At 31.9% G+C, this 23,856-nt stretch overlaps 1 protein-coding gene across 1 annotated transcript; it reads left to right on the plus strand.

Moving 5' to 3' along the window:
* The first annotated feature begins 288 nt into the window (after positions 1-288).
* On the plus strand, positions 289-23,273 carry LOC108908584 (alpha-tocopherol transfer protein-like). The gene is made up of 6 exons (XM_018712657.1): positions 289-402; positions 19,210-19,352; positions 21,645-21,804; positions 22,011-22,266; positions 22,364-22,577; positions 22,661-23,273. The coding sequence occupies exons 2-6, from the start codon at positions 19,214-19,216 to the stop codon at positions 22,810-22,812; spliced, it is 921 nt and encodes a 306-aa protein (XP_018568173.1). The 5' UTR covers positions 289-402; positions 19,210-19,213; the 3' UTR covers positions 22,813-23,273.
* The last annotated feature ends 583 nt before the right edge of the window (positions 23,274-23,856 follow it).

The following is a 23,856-nucleotide window of genomic DNA, read 5'->3' on the forward strand; positions in this document are numbered from 1 at the left end:
AGCCTTGTACCTCCCAGTATATTTCCACAAATATTTTTGCGGATCTCTACGGTTAATTAACTTGTATGCATCTCCAAACAGTAAAATGATTCATTATTAATGAAAAAAGCATATTAGAAATACAAAAAAGCCGTCGATGCATTCAAAATTATCAGGATTCGGTGAAAGCCGCAACATATGACCGACTAGAGAGGCCACAGTTGGCTAAGTCGAATCTACCGGCCCTCTCATTGGCCGACGCGGACTTAGACACCTGAACATCACTTTAGTATAAGACTCCGGCTTCTTAGCTTTCTCCGCAGGTTGTGTTGAGCGTTCTTTGACCGAAGAGTACCGGTCTACATATTGTGCTTTGTAATTTGTTAACTGTGACTACCTTGGCTTACCTCGAAAATTTACCGAGTGAGTATGCGCTTATGTTTTTGTTTTCTATGAGAAGTAAATGGTAGTTTGATTGTTTTCATTGAAAATTTCGAAATAGGGGTAACCAGCGCGAATATAACCTTACTTTTTTGGGCGACAGCAAAAAGCCTGGGCAGTGAATGTAACCCAAATAGATTCGTGGGCACAGTTTAAGTAAAAATAAGTTTTTGACGATAACTGTCTAGTTGCTGTAATTCTATTTCAATTAAGTTGATAGTACTCGTGTCGTAATTTTGTCAGTATCTTGCAATAGGTGGTCAAAAAGAGTGTAATTCACAATATAATATTCTAGCAGCAAAATTAATTAACACCAATGTTATTTGTCATAAATTAGAGTTGGGTAAGGTCATTATCACTTTTTACTAATGTAAATCTGGGAATTTTAACAGCATTTCAAAATTTCCTCTTCTAAATTCTATAAAGATATTTTTATGATGGGAAATACCAGGAATTATTAACATATTTCTCAAATATTCTGAAGAAACAGTCCAATAATTTCCTGACTCAATATTGCATCTTCAAAATTGAAGACTCTTCTTCATTATATCCGAGTCTGGGTATTTTTATCGCTTTCTGTACTACAAATTGTAATTCACTTTCACTGTTGAAGAGTTTGCAACGCAATTAAAAAATTCAAATGCTGCTATATGTTCACTGACAGTTATTATGGTCCAGATCTCTAAGTTTCCATTGTAGACAACTTCCCATTTCTTAAACTGTTTTTGTAGAGCACCAAAACCGCAGTAGCCTGTTCATGGTCGAATTTTTTCGATGTTTATTTTTAGCCTTAGAAGTTATTGTTGCGTTAAGTACAGCAGTGTCTGGGTAAAGTCTCGCTGTGGCTGCTGTATGGTACGGTTTGTTGAGGAAATAAATTTTATATATTTTTTAATGTAACCCTCCACGTTGAAACAATTTGGTTGCTTTAGAGGCAGGTTTTTGTTTTGTGAACATGGTAACTGCCACAATATTTGAGTTTTTTTATTTACTGTCTGGCGAGCTAGTCAAATATTTTTTCAAACACTTCGCAAAGGTTTACAAAATCAGAAACAGCAGATGTGCGTTTCGTTTATACATTTGTTGACAGTAATGCAAATGAAGAAAAGTGTCAAGATATCCGGTTTTTTAATAGAACTTTGCGGATTTGTCTTCGAAATTGGGAAAAATCATCATTAAAGGCGTTCGTTTATATATAATATATAACGTTTTGACAAATTTGAACAAACATCTGATCCAATAAAAGGAAATATGACAACACTGTACGCTGTGTTTAAGGCTTCGACTGACGCGCTATATTTTTGAATAGCCCGATTATAGACTATATAATTATTCAAGTCGAAAACATATGTAGTAATAATTAATATTAAATAAATTTTTCGTGATCTAATGCAATATAATAGCAATCTGAAACAATAATTGAAAGGATTTCGTTGCAAAACGAATATTATAGATGTTCTGTCAAAATCTTCAATTTGACAAGGCGACGTATCACTGGTATCACTATCAGACACAGCTTTTTTTTCACATTTTTCTCATCAATCCACATTCTGTTTCATACGCATTTTATATTGCTTTTCAGTCGTTACTTTTCCTTTGTATCTTGGATGTTCATTCATGTTTACGAAATACGCGCAAAGCACAGTTGACAGTAATGACAGTTGACCCAACTTTTACCACCACGCCATGGCAGTGGCAATGATGCCAGATTTCATCCATAATTTTACAAGCTCTTAATTAATAAATAGACACTTTTATTCAAAAAAAAAGTTAATTGTCGTGCATTAAACACAAAAAATATATGCAAGCTAATACCTATGTGTTGTATAAATTTCATTCGTATATATTATATTTAGTTCGCTCAAATTAACTTATGTAAGGTTAGTACTACAACGAAACTACCATGTATAAGCATAGGCTTCACTCCCGCACCGCCTGCCCCGCAAGAGATGTATCGAACCTCCTTAAATAAATAATTCATCTTATTTTTTATACGTATAAGCCAGAATCATTTTTTCTAAAATTTAGAGACTGAGCCGCTTGGGACTTATATCCACATAAACTTTTTATAGGACCGTACTTAAAGACCACCCTGTATAATTTTGTACAGGAAATGTAAATTTGGAAGGTAAATCCGAAATGTTGCCTTAGCAAATATTGCCCCAAGCAATATAAAACAACTTGGATTATGAAATTCGTAACGAGATTTTCCTAATACGCGCTGGTAAAAGTAATTTCATAACGACCGAAACAAAATAATTAGGTGATTCAGAAGAGAAATTGCTATCGCGTGGAATGCTGTATGGTTATTTTTTGTTAAAGTTCAGCGTTACACCGAAAGTTAGAAAGCAGCAAAACCAATTACAGGGAATTTGGAGTTATTGTTATAAAATGTAGTTGTAGATTAAAAAGAAATGGTGAAAGAGAGAGGAGTATGAGTCATTCAAATTGTTTAAAAAAGAATTAGTACAGTTTTGGATGTTGCCACGCTTCGTAAGACTCCGTAAGATAAAAGAGATAACTTTTTTTTTAATATTCAATTAATCAAATACGTTGAAAAACTGATATGAAATAGTCTTAAAGAACAACTGACATATTAACCCTTTTTTTGTTATTTGTAAGAGTAATAGGAACCCATTTCTTTTATTTTCTTGGTTAATTTTCTTTATAACAGACTCGAAATTTTTAGTTATTTTCTGTCAAATTTTTGTATACAGTAAAATTTATCTTTAAACGATATCTTCAGAATATAACAACGTATATGTTGTGTTGGATTTTTTGGCTGCAAAATTTTGATAGAAAGTGCAGGTTTTTAATTAAAAATGGAACATTTGTTGTTGATTCATATCTATATACACCCAAAAATGATGGAATAAAATTTTTTTCTAATTTGTAAATAGAAATTGTCACTTTTCTGCAGTATTTTCTATTTTTTTGAGCCTAGTTTAACAGATTTTGACATTTTTTTAAAATAGAACGCTCTATATTTTATAGTATAAAAAATAGATAGCCCTTTTAAAGACGAATTCAGCCATATAAGGTTATACCTACTTTTTTGTCATAGTTGTCAAAAAATGTAAAAAATTGTCTCTTATGTCGTACTGACGACTATTTCAATCATAGTCTCTTCTGTACTTTAAAAACGTACCTACTCCTTATTAATCTTTCTCTACTTTAAAGCTTTTTTTCTCAAAAGAACACATCCATAAACACATAAAATTGACGAGAGTACCTTAGGTATAACGTGAATCGTCTTAGCTCCAATTCATTCGTTGTTAAATTAGTTTGAAAAATGGTTGGCTGTTTAAGCGAGAAACAGAGAATTATAATTTTAATTATGATTGGATACAGAGATAAAATCCGTAGTCAACAGGAGGTATGTGACTTATTTCACCATAAGTATCCAGACCAGAAAATTAGTCGAGCTACAATAAGTAAAGTATCCAAAAAGTTTGAAAAAACCAAGAAAGTATAAAAGATTTACCTGGATCAGCAAGGCGAAGAACAGTAAGCGAAAGTGATCATCAAAATGTGATGCTCGCCGTTACTGAAAATCCTCGCTCATCCATTAGATCTATCTCAGCCAACTTCGACTTGTCGAAGTCCTCAGTTCACAGAACTCTGAAGTCTCAAAAATGGAATCCTTACAAAGTTAACGTCTTACCAGAATTATTGGCAGATGACACAGGCAGGAGATTACAGTTTTGCGAGAAAATTAGTTTATTAGAAAGACAACCCAACTTAAAAAATCAAATAATTTTTACTGGTGAAGCAAAAGACTGGGTTTTGGAACCAAGAATATCAGCATTGGATGCAAGAAAAACATACAAAACGGCCGGAAAAAGTGAATGTTTGGGCTGGAATAGTAGGAAATCGCATACTGGGACCTTATTTCTTAGAAGGCAATTTAACAGGCGACATTTATTTGGACTTTTTGCATTTTCAGCTGATTCCAGCCCTGGAATTAATTTTCCCTAACCCTAATGAGCACGATATGCCTGCTTGTGATGTCTGGTTCCAACAAGATGGTGCCCCTCCAAATTTTCGCCTCGAAGTAAAAAAGTACCTTAATGAAGTTTTCCCAAATCGATGGACAGGCAGAAGAGGTCCGCTTGAATGGCCACCACGCCCCCCTGACTTAGCCCCATTAGATTTTTTTTGTGGGGTTATCTAAAAAGCAAAGTATATATGAACATACCAGGTACTAGCGAAGGATGGAAAAATTGTATCATAGAAGTTCGAAACATAACATCAAATGTTATTAAAAATGTAATTGATAACTTTGAACAGCGAATTGAGCATTGTGCAATGGTTAATGGGGGCCACTTAGAACATTTGCTGTAATAAAATAAAAAGTAGTACTAAATTATTGTTTTCATATAGTAATTCCTCCATTTTCTGACAACTATGACAAAAAGGTAGGTATAACCTTATATCACTGAATTTGTCCATAGAAGGGCTATTTATACTATAAAATATGAGCGTCCCATTCAAGAAAAATGTCGGTAATGTTGTAAGTCTGTCAAACATGGCTTAAAAAAATTGAAAATATTGCAGAAAAGTTACAATTTCTATTTATCAATTGACCTGTTTCAGCGATTTTTTTAAATTTCAACTGGAAAAAAATATGAATTTTGTTCATCACTTTGGGGCATACTTTGACTACTTTTCTCTTTGTAACAAGACAAGACCTTCAATTCACGGTGCCCAAAAGGTAAATTCAATCGCTGAGACCCCAAAATAATGTTAAATGTAATTTGATTATCTAAATATGAGAAAGAAAGAATACAGACCGTAAGTCTCCCACAACGAATAAAAAGGAATTAACTCCGACATTCGACATATGACGAAACTAGCACCAATCAATTATTACCTATTTTTCATAGCAAAATGCACCGCCTTTGTAGATTTGTCGTTATTATTATTAATAATAAGGATCGTAATTGAGTGCCAATGTTGAAAATCGACTGCAGTCTACTTAGAACTATGCAAGTGGGTCAATGAAAGTCTTCTGTTTCTAAATTATTAATGTTATATAAGAAAGTGTACAAATCGTAAACATACGTTCTTAGATCCGTTATGTAACACAAATGGGCGCCTTCTCTCCAGTGGACCAGCAAACAAAAAACATATTTTGGAATAGGTCGTAAAATTTGGTTTCCTGTGCAGTTTTATATTGTTTGCTTTTGTTCCGCTATTTCAGTTTCAGTTCAGTGAACAAATTCAATTTTTTTCTTAAAAAGTCTTATCACGTTTAAAATAGAGCAAACAATTACCGTTTTTTTTTAACAGCTAGCATTTCTTAGGTAGCAGCTGTCGAAGGTTTCCCGACCGTGATAACTCCTTCTGTAGCCCAAACAGTCGAGCCGTACCACAGCTGGCCTCGGTCTATTTTTTTCATTAATAGTTTAATTGTAAAATGTATTTGCCAATATTTATGGACAATATTGTTTACATTAATATTTTTATACAAAAGAGTGCAAAATAAACATAAATTTACAAAAACTCCAAAAAATTCGATGCATCGGGAAATTTTAATATCATTTTGTCAATAAGGGTATTTTTTTCTTAAAAATATGAACTTTGATCTTGAAAATCCTTTTTTTACTTCTTCTCTAGCCATTATATATAATTGATACGAATTAAAAAAAAAACAAATTAATTTTTCTTCTAATCTAATTAGATTAATCATTCTATTTCTCTGAAAATTTTACCGCAATTTTGATATAAGTACCCTGTCTTCTTGATAAATAAAGACATAAGGGTTCAAAATCCCAATTCGCACTAGTGTCACATTTGAGAGTTAAGCACAGAGAAAACGAACAGGCAAAAAGATGGTTTTACCTTTTTGATTAAAATACTGTTCTTTTAGATAATTGTGCGTGTATATGTTATCTGTCATTCTGCATATTTTTTTCTTTCGTTAACCGTTTCGCACTGTTAATATAAACTTTACATTTTTGTGGACTCCAAAATTGTACAAAATTGCAGTTATACAGGGTGATTCACAAATGGTGACCAAAAATGAAACATCGTATTCTTTGGTGAATTTTAAGGGGTCTTTCCTATAAAGTTACAGCGTGTTAAACTTACTCTGCCACTGGAGCATGTAAATTTTAGGAAAAGCCCTCAGATTTTGGACAATGTTTACATAAATACATGTGATCAATTTCAAATTATTTCACTTACTAGTTTTTAAATTATTTAAAAAAATTAAAAATATTTTTTGAAGTTTAACACCCTGTATCTTTTTAACAATGCGTCCTAGATAAAAAATTTATACGAATGACCCCCCTTAAAATACACCAAAGAATACGAGGTGTCATTTTTGGTCACCATTTGTGAATCACCCTGTACAAGACAATTATAATTCTTAAAGCGCAAGATCAGAACGGGACTTGAGTCACGAAATTCAATGTATACCAAAAATCACTTGTTTTTCAAGTTGATTCACAATATGCAAAAATGCGAAATAAACAAACACAAAAGACGAAGTCCTTGCAGAAAAATTTTAACCTCGGTTTTACTATACGTTGTTTGCTTTTTATATGTCTGTCCTGGGAAATACCAAAGTTGTAAATTATTACTCTGGCGGAGACGATGTTTCAAGGATAGTAGGTTTGTGAGAATCGGGATAAAATGTTTACTTATAGCGATATACCAGATACCTATATTCGACAGGTTATATAACGTGAATCTATAATTTTTTATCCATTACACTGAATCAGTTATCTTGGAATGTGTCTACCTATTCCAAATTTCAAAAATACAAGTAAATGCCACTCCTTCTACAGGGGGATCCTTAAATATATTCCGATAATAATAAACTGGGCACACACAAATTTTTAGGTGATTTTCAAAAGACTAACTTGGCGAAAAATGGTCGTAGGGTAAACTGAAGCTTGAATTTTCTTGTTTTAGGATCTGAAAGTAAAACATTTTTATCGTTGGCCATTTTTAAGAAAATATAGTAAAATCAAGCGGAAAAAAACATTCAAAATGTTTTGTTTCACTTTGAAAATGTCCACAGACTTTAAATTTTTTTTTTGACAATCCCACCTGTCAGCATTTTTAGTTTGAATCATTCTCTTTAGCCCTAGTAAACTAGATGGAAAAAAGAGGAAACCTTGACAAAATTCCCTCCAACCTGAGTTTCTGCAAACCCAAATCCGCAAAAAAACATAACATGGCTAACCAAGATACTGAAGGTCAAAGTTTTTTGCAAATATCTCGCGTTCTGTGCATCGGACATTCATATGGTCACTACAAAAGTTGTAGAGAATTTTATTGTCTAGAAGATTGGTCTCTTGCAATTTTTCACAAAACCTCGTCCTTTACCAGATATTCAAGGTTAAAGTCAACATTATCAGCGTCCAATGCGTTGGGCGCCAGATATTCGCGAAAAATTTTGTTTCTGAAATTTTGATCTTGAATATTTCGAAAAGGGCGGGGTTTCGGGAAAAAATGCAAGGGACCAATCTTGTAGACAATTCAATTCTCTACAAATTTTATAGAAACTTTATAGATATCCGATGCATAGAACACGAGATATTTGTAAAAATTCAGCTTGGAGAGAATTTTGTCAAGGTTAAACGCTAAATTCGCTGTGCTGCTTTAATACGAGCTGTTCAAAAGTTTTCTATAATGATTTGCCGCAGAGTTATCGTCGTTCAAAGCAAAAATTACCTTTCTGGCTTTGAATTCATTCTCGTACAAAAAATCTAAGCAGGGGACTACTTTCAAGGGAATGAAATAAAAATTTAAGATTACATAATTGCTTTCTGAGAAAATTGACAATTCCCGTTACTTTTTGATCAAACCTCGTATTATTAGAATTTTAATACTTTCAGACATGTTACGAGATTAGTAAAACCCATAAATCAACAACATGTTGGTAAGGAAAAGGCCAACTTGATATATGCTATTAAACTGAGGTACATATTGAAGTTATTGCCGTCATTTTTTTAACAGTAACCAATAATTCGTCTATATCCACTGAAACTTTCGCAAATTTATTAAGTGGCATTGACCACTGATCTACCACAAACGAGTTTAACGACTATTCCGAAGAATTTAAAACTTTCCGGAACCAGTAATGATCTACAATTACAACAGAATAAATTTATTAGTTTTGACGACCAAAAAGAATTTTATTAGTAGCCACCTGACCGGAAGATTTTTCACGCTCTGTATACCACGAGGAATCTTTTGGGCGGGTATTAAAACTATCTTATGAAGTTTCAGACGATAAAAATAGCCTGACTCGATATTTCACGGTAACTGTACCCAAAGGGTTGATTTCATGGACGACTTGGTCTGAGTCACACAAAATCAATTTAAATTTTGATATTTTTTTGCAGCAACCGGCCGCAAAACGATACCTAATACCAGTACGTCAGTAAAAACTTTTTAATTTGTTTGAGAAAGCATATCTTTTCGGAAACCAGATGTTCTTTTCATAAGCATAGCGGCATAGCGGGTTACTATGAGTCACACTAGAATTGCAGTTAAAAAAATTAGTAGACTGTCATTTTAAATGTAAATCGCACTTGAAATGTTGTAATAATTGATGTATTCTCGTTTCCTACTTTCAAATATCGTACTACTGCACTACTAGTTTTTTAAATTCAGTTTCGAATCATAGATATTAAAAACAGGGACTTCCAAGCATTAGGTAGTTGTGACAGTTGCTTAAAAACGCTCCGTATAGCGAGTGGGGCATATGGAAATGACTGTCACCGTTTCCAAACAATTCTTTTACGACCGTAGACAATTTATGTTGACCCTATCTCGACAAATGCAATATTTATTACACTTTTGTCGAGAATATGCACTTGCTAATGGACAACCAACGCAATGTAACTAATTTTTATGGACATTTTATGGTCGATAATTGTACTTAAGGCATATTATAGTATTTACACAAAGCGCGAAAATATAAGTTACTTTTGAGCATAGTCGTACTGGCCCAACTCGCCAAGGGGGCCTTTTCGAAGAAAGGATTGTTACACAGGGTGTTTCCTAAGTACGGTCAGTCGACGTACGGTCCTAAGTACTTCAAGACACAATTTCTTATGGTATTTAAATAAAAAAATTCCTATAAACATGTGACCAGAAACGCTTAGATTCCGAGATACAGGGTGTTGAAAGTTTAAAAAAATATATTAATATTTGCAATAAATTTGGAACTGTCAATGTTAGGTTCTTAAAATTTGGCAGTTATTGTACGTTGGTAAAGAGTTCCATTTTCAGTATAAAGTCAATTTTTATCTGCCGTCAGTGGCGTTTTCGTCATAAAATGTAGAACGAATCGAATAGGAATCGATCAAACAACCAAATTTAAGCAAAAAGTATATTATGAACATATTTCGATAAGTCGATATTTTCCGAGTTATTGGTGATTGAAAATGTACATTTTTTATTAAAAAAGACGTTTTTCAGTAGTTTTTGTCGAATAACTGAGAAAATAGACATTCTATGGAAAAAAATCATCACAATGAAAATGAAGCTTATAGAAAAAGAAAACGATTTAGTTTTTTTTTTTTCATTTATGTAGGTGCAATAGGTGCTGAGATACGACTGGTTGAAGATAATTTCATGTCCGCTAGAAACTAAATTGGACGCATTTAACGTAAAATAACTAAAATTCTATTTTTCAAGAAAAATGCACACAACATTTTTTAAAGTGCTTTAAAAAATCTTTAAAATGAACCTGACTTTAAGTCATTAGCATAAAAATTAACAGAGTTATGATCAAAATAAAACTGTTAATTCGCTTTTTCGGAAAAAAAAATCAGTACAAAAACTACTGAATTTTCACGAGACTTGAAATTAAAGGTAATCCTTCTACAATTTACATTCTTTTTATGCTAACATTATATTATACAAGTTTAAGCGGTTTAGAATCCATATTTTTGAAAAGATTACATTTTGATTGAAAACAAAAATTTTTAATTCCAAAAAAATTTCATATTTTTGAAAATAACTTTAAAAATAAAAAGATAAGAAAAATATTCGAGAATACAAATGTTTAGATTTTTTTTTCACAGAATATTTTGTTTTTTTTATTTGAATAGGATAAAAATTAACAGAGATGTCGCTGCTAGAAGTTTGCAGTTGAGAGCGAAGGACGTGTTTTTCAAACCCTTTAAGGTGGCCATATCCCTGGCCGAGAAATAGTCAAATTTCTGGCGTATTTAGGTACTGAAATCTTGAAAAGTAAAACGTATAGAAGAAAAGTAAGCACAAAAATAAAATTTTTGATGTTCTGTTTATTCATTGTTACTATTTAAATTTACTCAAATAAAATAGTAACTAAAAAAAAGTGTTTGTAAAACATGCGTTTGCTGTTATCCTAACCCCACATTTTAAGAATTATTTTCACGTACTTATAAATAAAAGTAAACAATTTTATATGTAGGACTAAGAAAGTAAATGTAATAAGAATATTTACATGTGGAGTTGTATAAAAAAGTTAGTATTTTCGTAGATTTCAGTACCTAAAACCTTGATGGTTTGATCGTTTTTTGCACCAGTTGTTATTGCTATTACTTGATGTACATATAATTGTAGCTGCTATGTCTATTTATACAGAGTGTTCCAATTGAAATCCCACCTGGAAAATATCGAAATTAAAAATAAAAACAAAAAAAACCTGAGACTAGTCGATTTTCTTTTCAAGGGGACCACATGATGGCATAAGTTTTGTTGTCTTGGAAGAAATACCCCTAAACTGTAAATGGCGCCCAACTTACCACTTGAAAATGTTCTTCTGCTTCGATCAGTGTAAATTTTAACGACGAATTTCTCGACTTTACTACTAACACCATTTATTGAATTTCTAGTTCCTGTTACCTGTTTTGTGATGGAAAATCATCAAATTACCGCCAGACACGCAACTTGCGCCTCAAAAAACTTTTACATCTCCCTCATTTAATAACAAATAAATAATTTAAGAGCTATACGGGTGTATTGTTCCACTTCCTGCTTTCCATAGTCATACTTCGGCGGTCAGTAGTTTCGAGGCGTGTAAAAATATACGGTAATTGTTATTAACTTTACCAGTTTTGTGTTAATTGCACATAAAACGCTGTTCCACTCGGCGTACCGCGGCATATTAAACACAATGCTTAAAAAGTTGGGAAAGGTATAAATGTAATAATAAGCTGTATTATTGAGCGCTGTTAACTCAGCCAATTGGTTTGTTCAGAAACAGATTGAAAAAAAATTGCGGAGTTGTCAAAACTTATTTTATTTACGTCTAGACTGCGGCTGTTATTAAAATAATTAAAATGGTAAATAATGATAACGACAAACATATTATTATGTTATAAACGAAAATATAAACATATTATGAACCATTATCTCCGTGTACAAATCAAAAAATATTAAAAGTATATTAAATACGGTGTTAATTGTTTGTTAAACAGTGTTATTTTTCGTTGGTTGGACTAATAGCCCAGGGATATGAGGAAAATGGCGTGACTGTTGAGTAGCCAAGGATCTGTAAAGTTTTTTTATAAAATTTGGGCGAATTTTAGTATAATATGTGCAAAACCCACACACAATCAGGTGAGGTTTTTTAATAATTAACAATAAAAGGTCTAAAATAACCCAAAATATCACTTTTTTGCCTACCAGAAAAAAAACAATAATTTTTATTATAGTGTGAAAGTAACCATCTTGTAGGGAATAAAAAACTTTTAAAATGGCGGTTTTTAAAATTCAATACTATAATTTGTTGCTCGGGAAATTGCAAAAAACTGTCAAAATTCGATTATTACTAAATAAACAATAAGTTTTGCAAAAACCAACCTACGACTTTGATATTGCATAAATAGTTGGCTTTTATAGTCCTTAATACGTGATTAAAATTTCAGACCGATACATCAAACAGTTTTTGCAAAATTCAAAATGTTTATCCCAGAGGCATTATTTTTGCAATAACTTGACACGCAAAATTACCAAGATATTTTAATTCTGCGGGTGTCATATGAAAGAGAAAGACTTCTTTTATTGGAAGAAATTATTTTATTGCAAAAAAATTGTTACCACTGCAAAAACGTATCACAAAAACACTGTCATTTTTGTCTTATAAACAATTAGAATAAATTTGTTGCTATTATATTTAGAGAGATTATTTTTTCATATTCGTAAAGCTGGTATTTTTACGCAAATTTAAAAAAAAAGTTGCTCTAACTTAATTTGGGGCAAAGTTTTTTTTAAATCATATCAATTAGACCTCTAATATGTGCCATTTCGAAGATAAAGAGCTAAAGTTACTATGTGAAATTTTTGAGGACGATAGCTTTGTAACAGCATCTCTGAGAATGCTCCAAATAATGACTTCGATACAAGATGACTGTGAGTCAGTGGAGGGGGAACCTACAAATCCACGAGCAAATTGATAGAGAAGTTATATCTCTGGAACTTGTTGACCGATTTTGATGTTTTTTTTTTAAATTTGGGGTACCTTCTTGCGTACATCACAAATATACATTTTATTAATAAATAAAAATTTAAATTAATACAGTAATATGTTTAAACATTAACATAATTTTTTTTGCAAAATGTTTTGTAATGGAACATTATAGGAATGATTAAATATCATTTATTAATAAATTAATATTGCAATTAACTAAGTGTTTTTAACTTTTACAAAAATAAAAAAACTCTAAATTATCAACATTTTCGGAGTTATTTTAGCGGGAAATTATAGATATAGGTTCTCTTTCTAGAGGGTGAAAAATAAAATATTGAAAATAACCCCAGGAATCGATAACGCAATCGATTTTAAGCAAAAAGTATCTTATGAACATTTTTCGATAAGTCGATATTCTCTTAGTTATTGGTGATTGAAAATGTACATTTTATATTAAGAAAAAACGTTTTTCAGTAGTTTTTCTCGAACAACTCGAAAAATAGACATTCTATGAAAAAAAACATCGAAGAAAATGAAGCTTACAGAAAAAGAAAAAGATTTAGATTTTTTCATTTATGTAGGTGCAATAGGTGCTGAGATAAGGATGGTTGAAGATAATCTCATGTTCGTCAGAAATTAAATTGGAAGCATTTAACGTAAAATAACTAAAAAAATTCAATTTTTCAAGAAAGAAGCACAGAACATTTTTTAGTAGTTTGAAAAATCTTTAAAATGAACCTGACTGTCATTAGCATAAAAATTAACAGAGTTATGATCTGTTAATTCGGAAAAAAATAAGTACAAAAATTGATGAATTTTTCACCAGATTTAAATTTAAAGGTAATCCTTCTACAATTTACATTTTTTATGTGCTAACAATATATTATACAAGTTTAAGTGGTTTAGAATGTATATTTTTTAAAATATTACGTTTTCATAGACATTTTTTTTTAATTAAAAAAAAAAAATAACGTATATTTGAAAATAACTTTAATATAAAAACACGAAAAATATTCAAGAGAACAAAAGTTTAGATTTTTTTTCACAGAATAATTTTTATTTGTGTAGGATAATTAAATTAACAGAGATGTGGTTGATAGAAGTTTGCAGTTGAGGGCGAAGGTCATGTTTTTCAAAGCTCTTTAACCTAAAAAATCTCAAAAATAATGTGTTAAAAAATATTCAATTTTATATATAAATTATTGAAAATTTGAAATTATGACTTTCTGCATGAAAAAAATATTGAGAAATAATTATTTTGAATATTACGTAAATTAAAGTAAATCGCGAGAAAGTTATTACGAAAAAAATGTTTTATTTTGCATTGTTTATCATTGGGGATGGTTTTTAAGTGTTAAAACAATGCGATAAATTATAAATTGTATTATAAACAGGAAAAAGAATTTAATTTATCCTGTTTGTACTATCAATTATTTCAAACTGTTAAAAACTATGTTTTTTAATATTTTGTTATTAGGGGTAATTTTTTAAGGGTTGAAATATATAAATTATTTATAATACCATAAACTATTGAAAAGATTTTTATCTATAATGTATGCACTATAAAAGTATTTTATGGTCAAAGAAACTATTAATTTTATATTTTTATCATTAAGGGTGGTTTTTAAGAGTTGAAACTTTATAAAAATAACGTAAATTATAACCCACAATATAACACAATATTTATTCTATATATTAATATCTGATTTTAGTTTATATAACACTTATTTTTATATTTATTCAGTTTTTTACCATAAGGAGTCGTTTTCATCCCCTAAAAATAAGAAGCGCATATCAAGTATATATAACTTTTCATTTACGGGGTGAAATAAGCTTAATTCCAAATTTTCATAAAAATCGGATCTATCTGAAAGTATTCGGAGGTTTTACCCTATTTTTCACTTCGTTCCTTGAACTAATAGTTTTGTATATAAATGGAATTCTGATTTTTGCATTAAAAGGTAGACTTTTTTTACCACTTTTTTTACCACTTTTTTTTTTATAAACATTTAGATTATCTCCAAAACTATGCATAATATTTAATTACAAGTGCGATTGTAGAGATGTTTTAAAATCTTATGAGCTTTGACCTTCATATGCGCAGAAACATAATTCCGACCGTCGCCTAAATTATTCTACGTCCTAAAAACATTACACCTATTATTCACAGACTTTCTCGAGCTCTGGCGTAAACAAGGATTTGATCCGATTACAAATAGCATAATAAAATGCTCTATTCTTTATCATTTTAATTTAAACAATAAAAATATATATAACGAACGTTCGCCAGTTGACTTTATTGATGCCCGAGCGCCTTAATTCATTTCTAGTTGTAATGAGGCACGTGGTCTAATTCTGAGTCAATGTTTTCACAACGTGCTTATTAGAAGAATTATGAGGATACGCCACGCCTTTCGCGCATTTCGCGGCTCATGAGATATTAAAAGATCTCTACAGCCAATTAAAAAAATCTAAATGTTTGTAAAAAAAAGTGGTAAAAAAGACAAAAATGGCGCAAAATTCAAATCTAGCATGAATTTTGAAACTCCCGATGTGAACCCAAGCAATAATTAATTAAAGTTCGTAACTAAAACTATTAGACTAATTTGTTCCTTTTGTAAATGCATCTAATGATATTTACTTGGATATTTTTTATGGAGAATCGTCTTATTAACAACGTCTACTTAATATACAAAGACACAATCAATAGTAGATGTATAATTGATGGAAATATTATAGATCTAATGATACCAAGATGTCTGAGGTCACACAATCATCTATTATTCAAAGCTCAATATTACTCTGACGTCCAAATGTCAATTATCGTCTAATTTGGATAGGTGACTTTTTTATTTGACCTATTATAATATTTACGTCTTTTCACTTTTCCGCAGAAACGTTACTGAAACAGGAATATCAGATGGTGTAGAAATATTTTAATTTGTTTCCCAATTGCCGAAAAGAAAGTTAACTGGAACGGAAAAGTTTGATTTGTTCTAATAACTAATGAAAAATATACAATTTTTAGTAAACAGGTTCCGCAAAGCAGCATTTGTGCTTCGCGAAAGAACAACGCGCTTTGATGGTTGAGCAATATTTTAAAAATAATGAAGCAGAGCGAAGAAAGTTTGTTGGAATGATTATGGAGCAACAAATGGATGCTGATTTTTCGAACAAAATCATCTTCAGCGATGAGGCTCATTTTTATCTTGATGGCTTGGTTAATCGCCAAAATTGTCTTATTTGGGGTTCAGAAAATCCACGAATGATTGTTGAGAAACAGATGCACCCACAACGTGTCACTGTTTGGCACCGATTTTAACCTAAAGCTTTTTCTGTTTTAATAAATACTGACTTAGATACTAGTATTGTATTTAAAACTGCATTAAAAAAAGTATATACATAGCTATGTGACGTCATAGTTTAGAAAAAAATATGTATAATTTAAGCTCAAAACTTAATTTCGACTGTCCACCTTGTCCTTTTTTTGCAACATCAATCTGACCGGACAGATTCGTACTAGCAAAATTTGAAACAAAGAAATAAGCGGAAGCCTTTGTTACTGACGAGCCAATACAGTTCCTCTTGGGGGGTCATTATTTCATTTATGCCCTAGCAAACGGCTTAAAGAGTCAGTCACCCCAATCTTGATCCGACAGGAGAACTGCTTAGCACTGAACAGAAACGACCTTCGGCAGTTATACCTATATGAATATTAATTGACTCCTGACTGCCTTAGTGCAAAATTGTTCACATTAAGCCGATGATTTAGATTGCACAAATTGTATATTCCAGCTTGTTTAAAAAATATAATTGACGTAAGTGGACTGAGCTAAAAAGTGGAAAGTTTAATAACTTAATTGTCCCATCTGTAATTGTCACCACGAGTCTGACGTTCGTAAATTTTTTTATTGGTAGTGCATTTTGATGCTTGAACTATAACTTCTAACATAAACAACTGCGAATAGTTCTGCGTATAATACTGTGAACTCGATTATTTAATTATTATTTTATAATAAATGGTTGTGAATCATATGCACTGGAGTGACATTATACAGGGTGTTCCCGTTTTAAACGTAAATCTAACTTTACGAAGTCAGTGTTTTGAAAGTTTTATTAGAAATATTTAAGAAACAGCAGAAACTAACGAAACCAAATTGTGGCGACATAATGTCCTTTGAAAATGACCCACAAACGATGACTTACAACCGCCAGTGGCATGGTATACAAAATTCTTACACATTTTTACATTTCATGACATTTTTAGAGTCCTTCTGTTCGACACATAACTGGCATCTGCGCAATAATGACCTTGAGTTAGATAAATGCACTGCCGTGATAGATTGTGCAATATTGTGATTACATTATATTAGTTCCTACCTTGGAAAAGAGTATTCCTGCTCTCTCATATGACCCCGTTCAAAATAATCAAGGGGATTAATGTCAGGTGACCGTTGAGGTCATTATACAGGACCTCCTTTGTCTATGGATTTTGCTTACAGTGAGATAATGGTGCAGACAGTGATTTATTTGTTAGTTACTAATATTTAATCATCACCAAACAAGTATAGATACAAGAAAAAATTGTTAGTATACTTTATTGCGCTTTATGAAAATCTAGACGACCTATAGGAAAATTAGTTATTTTATGTTGTAGGCAAATAAATTACCTACAACCTAGAGTCATTTTTCACTACTTTGTTAATTGTAAAATGAAGATCGAACGCGGAAAAATCTAAAATTTTCGAAAATTGTGCATTATTATTGCAAAAAACGGTGAATATTGATGAAATTTATAGAAAAGACGGTCAATCCAATGACCAATATGTGTGCCAAAGACCGATTCCATTTACCTTGAAATTGTTGCTCCAGCTATTTATTAATTAATTTCGTTCATTTTTTTGCAACTAGTTGTTTAATTACTAAACGTTAATTTTGGAAGTTGATATCGTTGACATAGGTTCTAATTGAAACAAAGAAACGTATCGAAAAAGAAAAATTTCAAAAAGTTGAAATTAAGTAGCTCTACGGTAATTTAAAAACAATAAAAGTGAAATCGCCTACTCCTCTTTGTTCGCGAGATAACTTTTTTTATAACTAATTGTTAATGAACTATTGGACGTATCGGACCGGGATTTTAGAGACAATTAAAGAAAGGGTTAAAATTTTATTTCTAGAAAGTTTTACATTGACAGTTCATGTTCTTTGGTCGGGCGGCAGATGTTTTAACCGAATTTGAAACGTTCAAGTCACAAATCTCTATAATTTTATGACAATTTTGCAAGGAACAGCTTTTCGTTTGAAATTGATCAAACTGTAGTATTAAAATACATTATAGGTAGTTCAGTGGGGTCTCCATGTTAGCCTATTTTTTTGTTTTACGTGCCTGTGTTATTTAAATTGGACATTTGTATCAAAACAACATGATGAGTTAAAAGCATCATTTTCGTAATCAATTACTTATTCAAATAAGGAATAAATAAATTCATACGTTTTTTTTTGTTTCTCCTTCTGACTTGTTTGTTACCAACATTATAAAGATACAAAAAAAAACGTACTTATATAAAAAAATATCTTTCTTCTCAGTATATTGAACTTGTTTTTTAAGCAAATGTTTTTATTCCTAAACCTCAATTAAAATAATGTCATCAATTTTTTTGTGATATTCCTTTACGTTCTCCTTACTCATATGCAGGGTGATTCAGAACTTATCTAAAAAAAAAGTTCTGGATGTACAGGGGACCCTTACAAACACAATTTTGTAAATAAAAAATCAAAAAGGGCAGTTCGAAACAAAATTTTATCCACGAACGTGTAAACACATTTGGATCCGTCTTACTCAGTTTCTACGAACTAACACAAACGTTGTCATGCTTCACCACAAATTAAAACGATATCCATCAACTCCGAGTTGCTATATACGCAAACCATTTTTGACACTAACTACTAAAAAAGTATTGTAAATACCACAGATAACAGGTAAACGCTATCGCAACGACGATTGCAAAATCGGATTTCAGTATTCGGAGGCGCTCAGGCCACGTGGCTCTCCACGCATATTGTGAATGACGCTAGAGACTACAATTGTCCAGCTATGTAGTGGTTGAATGTACTATAACTTCAATAATTTTTTTCTCGGCAACTATAAGGATTTTACAAAAATTTTCTTTAACGATATTGACTCCATTTCTCATGCCGCATCTATTCCCAATTTTTTTTTGGATAAGTTGTGAATCACCCTGTACGTGGTTTTCAAAATTTTATCACTCCCTGCATATAGTTCGTATTTAGTTAGTTCCTTCCGTGAATTGCCAACGACATATCGGTGTTCACAAAGCACTTTTTTAAGTCATTTCTTTTCTTTCTAGCATCATGACTCTTGTCCAGCCAGGTCCAGAATTGCAGATTACCATCAGGAAAGAACTGAATGAAGATGTTAACACCAGAGATAGCGACCTGCAGCATATCAAAGAATGGCTACTTAAACAACCTCATCTACCTGACACTTGGGGTAAGTATAGGAGCTAAAAAACGAGCAGAATCTAAAGCGTTTACAATATTTTATTTACCAAACATTTCAAATTTAAACGCGAGGTCTCGTTAAATTTTTTAAATTGTTAAAACCCACGCTGCCCCAAACCGATAAATTATCATCAGTGAAAAATAAACGTTGCCAGGAGTATAATTTATTTCTAATAGTTGATGCAGTTAACCAGTCGTTTTTTCTATAATTATTATCGTTTAATCCCCTATTTTGTTTTTCTCCCACTGCAACTAAAGACGGCAAAGAAGCTGTTGGTCTCGAATTCTGTTTAATTATGAATTTTTCATCGTAATTGAGAGTACTAAATCCTCTTAATAATAAATAATCTACAATGCCAATGCAAAAAAAACTGAGGTTATATTCGTTTTCCGCACTTATTTTATTTTAATAAAGTTAAGTACATACCAGAGTAAAATGTAAAATGACTGTTTTACTAATTAATTATGATGGTCACACAAAAATTCTTAATAAAAACTTCACATAAACACCAGTTAAAAACAAAAACGCGCGTACTCACAGACGACCAATGTTTTTATTATGAAATGTAACATTGCCACATACAACTGCGATCGCCAAGGTGGTAGAGAAGAAGGGCTATATGGAAAAATTCGCTTGTTAAAAAGAGTTGGAAGGTGGCAACAAGCCACCGTGCTCGACTGGTTAAAGCTCGAATGTGGATATCGTGGCATTCTTTCAAGGTAGGATAGCATATAGAACACTGATAAAGGCTGGAGGCTTGAGAAAGTTAGCTGCCAGCGACTATAATGCGAATTCGGGAGGCGCGAAAAATAGTGAACATTTTACTCGAGATCTCCCTTAGTAGGTACTTAAGGAGTTACATATGAAATTTAAGCAAGTTAGAAACAATATCTCTTCACTATACAGGAAATGTTCGGAAATTGACCAGTTTCTATTCCTTACTATACAGCGTGGACAAAAACAAATAGGCCCTACTGATGTAGCTTCCTTGAATGAAAATAAGCCGATTTAAATCAAGTTGTTTAATATAAATCCACTTCCTTAAAAAGCTATCGGCCTTTTAAGGAAGCAATTTGGTCTAAATATCTTTATTTATGGGTTATTCGTTTCTGGACACCTTGCATATTAAGGAACAGAAGCTGTATGACATTGTGGAAGTGAATTTTTTCAAGAACACTGCATTCTTAGCGATTTAATTTTTTTTGTAAAATAAAATGTTGCATTATAATATACAGGGTGTATCCTAAGTCTATGTCATATATTAAGAGTGTGATCCCTTGGGGCATTTTAGGCTTTAGCAAAATTTTAGCAAAAGCTTTAATAAACCAGATCCCTAAAGTTTCCAAGACAGAGGGCGTTACATTTTTTGAAAAATATCACATTTTTTTAATTATCTCTGAAGTGTATGACGTAGATTGACGAAACTTGGGGAATTGATATAACTAATTAAAGGTAATAATTCGGTATATTTCTATATAGATCTGTCAACCAGTGACGGAGATTCAGGGGAGTCATTAAAACCTTCAGAAAAACTACGCCACTGGATTTTCAGAAAAACTAATAACAGAAAATTTAATGCCATACCTGTTCCAAATTTTGTTACTTTTACATTGTTTTTTGGTAAAGATTATTGTACTTTTTGTCAAAACACCCTGTATAAGTGTAAAAAAATCTTACACTCGTGAAATACAATTATAAACTAAAGCAAAAAACATGAAAGAATTAAAAAACCTGGATTAGAAGCTACGATATAAAACAAGTTTTTCAGTAGTTCTAGTTTATAATAGCGATGATCAAATTCTTCTTTTTCAAAATTTTTTTTTGCTAAATAATTCCACAACAAATAATTATTGGCATTAATTTTATTACTAGATATAAATAATATTACTATTACTTTCCTATAAACAGTATTATAGATTATAAAATGTCAGTCATTATATGAAAATTCTGCCAATCTTAGATCTTTATTTTTCCATTATCCATTGCCGAAATTTTTTACAGAATCGAATTATTCTGCAGTCGACAAACGTTGCGGTTTTGTAGAAAAGTAGCACCAGAGCATACAGATAGTTTATTGTTAGACTGTGAATGTGAACATTACAGAAAACTATTACCTTTCCTAATATAAAGCTAAATCTAAGAAAACATCAAAATGGGTTAAACGTAGGTCTTACAAGAATGCTCTCTAATATCATGATCATTATCGTGGTGATATCGTGATTGGTCTAAATCTTCTATTACTTACTCACGTGCATATCGTAATAATATGTGAACTTTCAGATGAACATCGCACGATGACCTTCTTGCGAGGCTGCAAATTCTCTTTGGAGAAGTGTAAGAGGAAGTTGGATATGTACTTCACCATGAGAGCGGCAGTGCCTGAATTTTTCTCCAATAGAGACATCAACAGACCAGAGCTGCAACAGATCCTTGAGCTGGGGTAAGTTCCTTGCAACTAGATTTGATAGTTCTTTCATTTAATTGTTCTTGAAAACATGTTTATATTTGTATTTGGTTTTGTTCCGATCAAATCTACTGTTTCTTAATCTCTTGACCACTTGCAAACTTCAGAACACCACGATTTGCAGCTCTTGTTAAGAAACGAACTCCACCAGACAACCTCTGTACCAATCTTTATCCTTCTAGGACCATACCACCATTGCCAGGTCTAACCCCTGAAGGAAGACGAGTGGTCGTCCTTAGAGGGAAAGTCAAAGAGGTGGACACCCCAAACATAGCCGATATCATGAAGGTGGTCCTCATGATCGGCGACATTCGTTTAGACGCTGAAGAGACGGGCGTCGCTGGAGACGTCTACATACTGGACGCCAGTGTCGCCACTACCAACCACTTCGCAAAAATCACCCCGGCTATAGTCAAAAAGTTCTTGGTTTGCGTACAGGTGAGGAATTATTCCACTTGTAACAACAATAATGTTACCAATACATTGAAACCAAGGAGAACATCAGTTTTTATTTTGTTTTGGTTTGGTGTTTTAGGAAGCCTACCCAGTCAAACTGAAGGAAGTCCACGTGGTCAACGTTTCTCCTCTGGTCGACACCATCATCAACTGGGTGAAGCCCTTCATCAAGGAGAAGATCAGGAACCGTATCCACGTACATTCCGATCTGGAGTCCTTGCACAAGTTCATACCAAAAGATATCTTACCAGAAGAGTACGGTGGAACCGCCGGGAAGCTACAGGACTTCCATGGTAATTGTTATTGATGTTGTGACTCCTATAACACCATAGTAGAGTATGTTGTTCTTCAATTGCTTGATTCATTTCATTTTCAGACCAGTGGATAGAGAAACTAAAGGAATACACCCCTTGGTTCAAGGAACAAGAAGAGATAAAGGCGGATGAGTCCAAACGTCCTGGAAAACCTACCAATTATGAAGACCTCTTCGGCCTCGACGGTAGTTTTAGGCAGCTGACCATAGATTAAGGGATAAGCTATCGAATAAATAGTTAATTAAATTGGTCTACTGTGCTCTGAAACGTTTGAAATAACACAATAAGACAACTAATTTTTACCGAGGTATGACTAATTGTATCTTTGTCTTTGTGCATTTTTTTCTATTTCATTATCTCCTGGGGTAGACCTCCGATCTTATAGTATATTTCTCTGTTTCTCTTCTAAGTAAATAACAAATATTATATAAAAACATTGAAATCCTTCAATTGGAAAGAAATTTTGGCTGCGGTTATATTATCACCATCCAAAGATTGTACCTATATGTTTCATATTTGAGAATAGTTGCTCAAAAATACCTAGGAATTAGGATTAATTTTTAGTTCACCATCCTTCATCTTACATTTTTTATATGAGATATATAATAAGCGTAATATTGTTAGTTCATGTTTCTCATCAACTCATTTTCATGATTAAATGCTGTTCTTTGTTAATTGCTGTGTTTTATTGTATTTTTTCTTGAAACTCTCCATTTGTTTAAGGAGAAAGAGGGAACTTGACTAAATTCCTCAAATAACCATTCACAAAAATAGTCTAATGAGTTTAAATCTGGAAAACGTGGAGACTACTCAAAAAGTCTTTTTCCTTGTCCTCAAATTTGATTTATATATTTTTTAATTGGGAATTTTGCCTGTGAAAAAATTGGAAGTTTATTGAATAAATCCATGCTACAAAACTTTATAGTAATTTTAAACAACACAGTTGAAATTACTTTGTCTAATTAATGTTTTATTTGAATTTGGAAATGAAACTAACAAAAAAATCATACAAAATAAGTAAAAAAATTATTATTTCATCCAGTAATACAGAAATAGGCAACCAGTAATACACAAGTCATGTATTGCAGTATCCGTAACTATACACAATTTTTTTTAGAGAACTAAAATTTGTTTTTATTCTATAAAACATAATTTTTAATAGTAACAATGAGCAAGATAAGAAAATTGTAAACTCACAGTCACTTACAGTTCAATTAAAACAACTTTAAAAAAAGGCTACTTGTATGCCTACATTTTT

Source organism: Anoplophora glabripennis, unplaced genomic scaffold (genome assembly GCF_000390285.2).
Source record: "Anoplophora glabripennis isolate ALB-LARVAE unplaced genomic scaffold, Agla_2.0 scaffold316, whole genome shotgun sequence".
In the NCBI taxonomy this organism is placed as follows: Eukaryota; Metazoa; Arthropoda; class Insecta; order Coleoptera; family Cerambycidae; genus Anoplophora; species Anoplophora glabripennis.

Bases quoted from the DNA above. Each gene is read 5' to 3' on its own strand.
- LOC108908584 (XM_018712657.1), top strand. From the start codon at position 19,214: ATGACTCTTGTCCAGCCAGGTCCAGAATTGCAGATTACCATCAGGAAA. The intron at 19,353-21,644 runs GTAAGTATAGGA...GTGAACTTTCAG, and splicing joins TCATCTACCTGACACTTGGG to ATGAACATCGCACGATGACC. The intron at 22,267-22,363 runs GTGAGGAATTAT...TTGGTGTTTTAG, and splicing joins AGTTCTTGGTTTGCGTACAG to GAAGCCTACCCAGTCAAACT.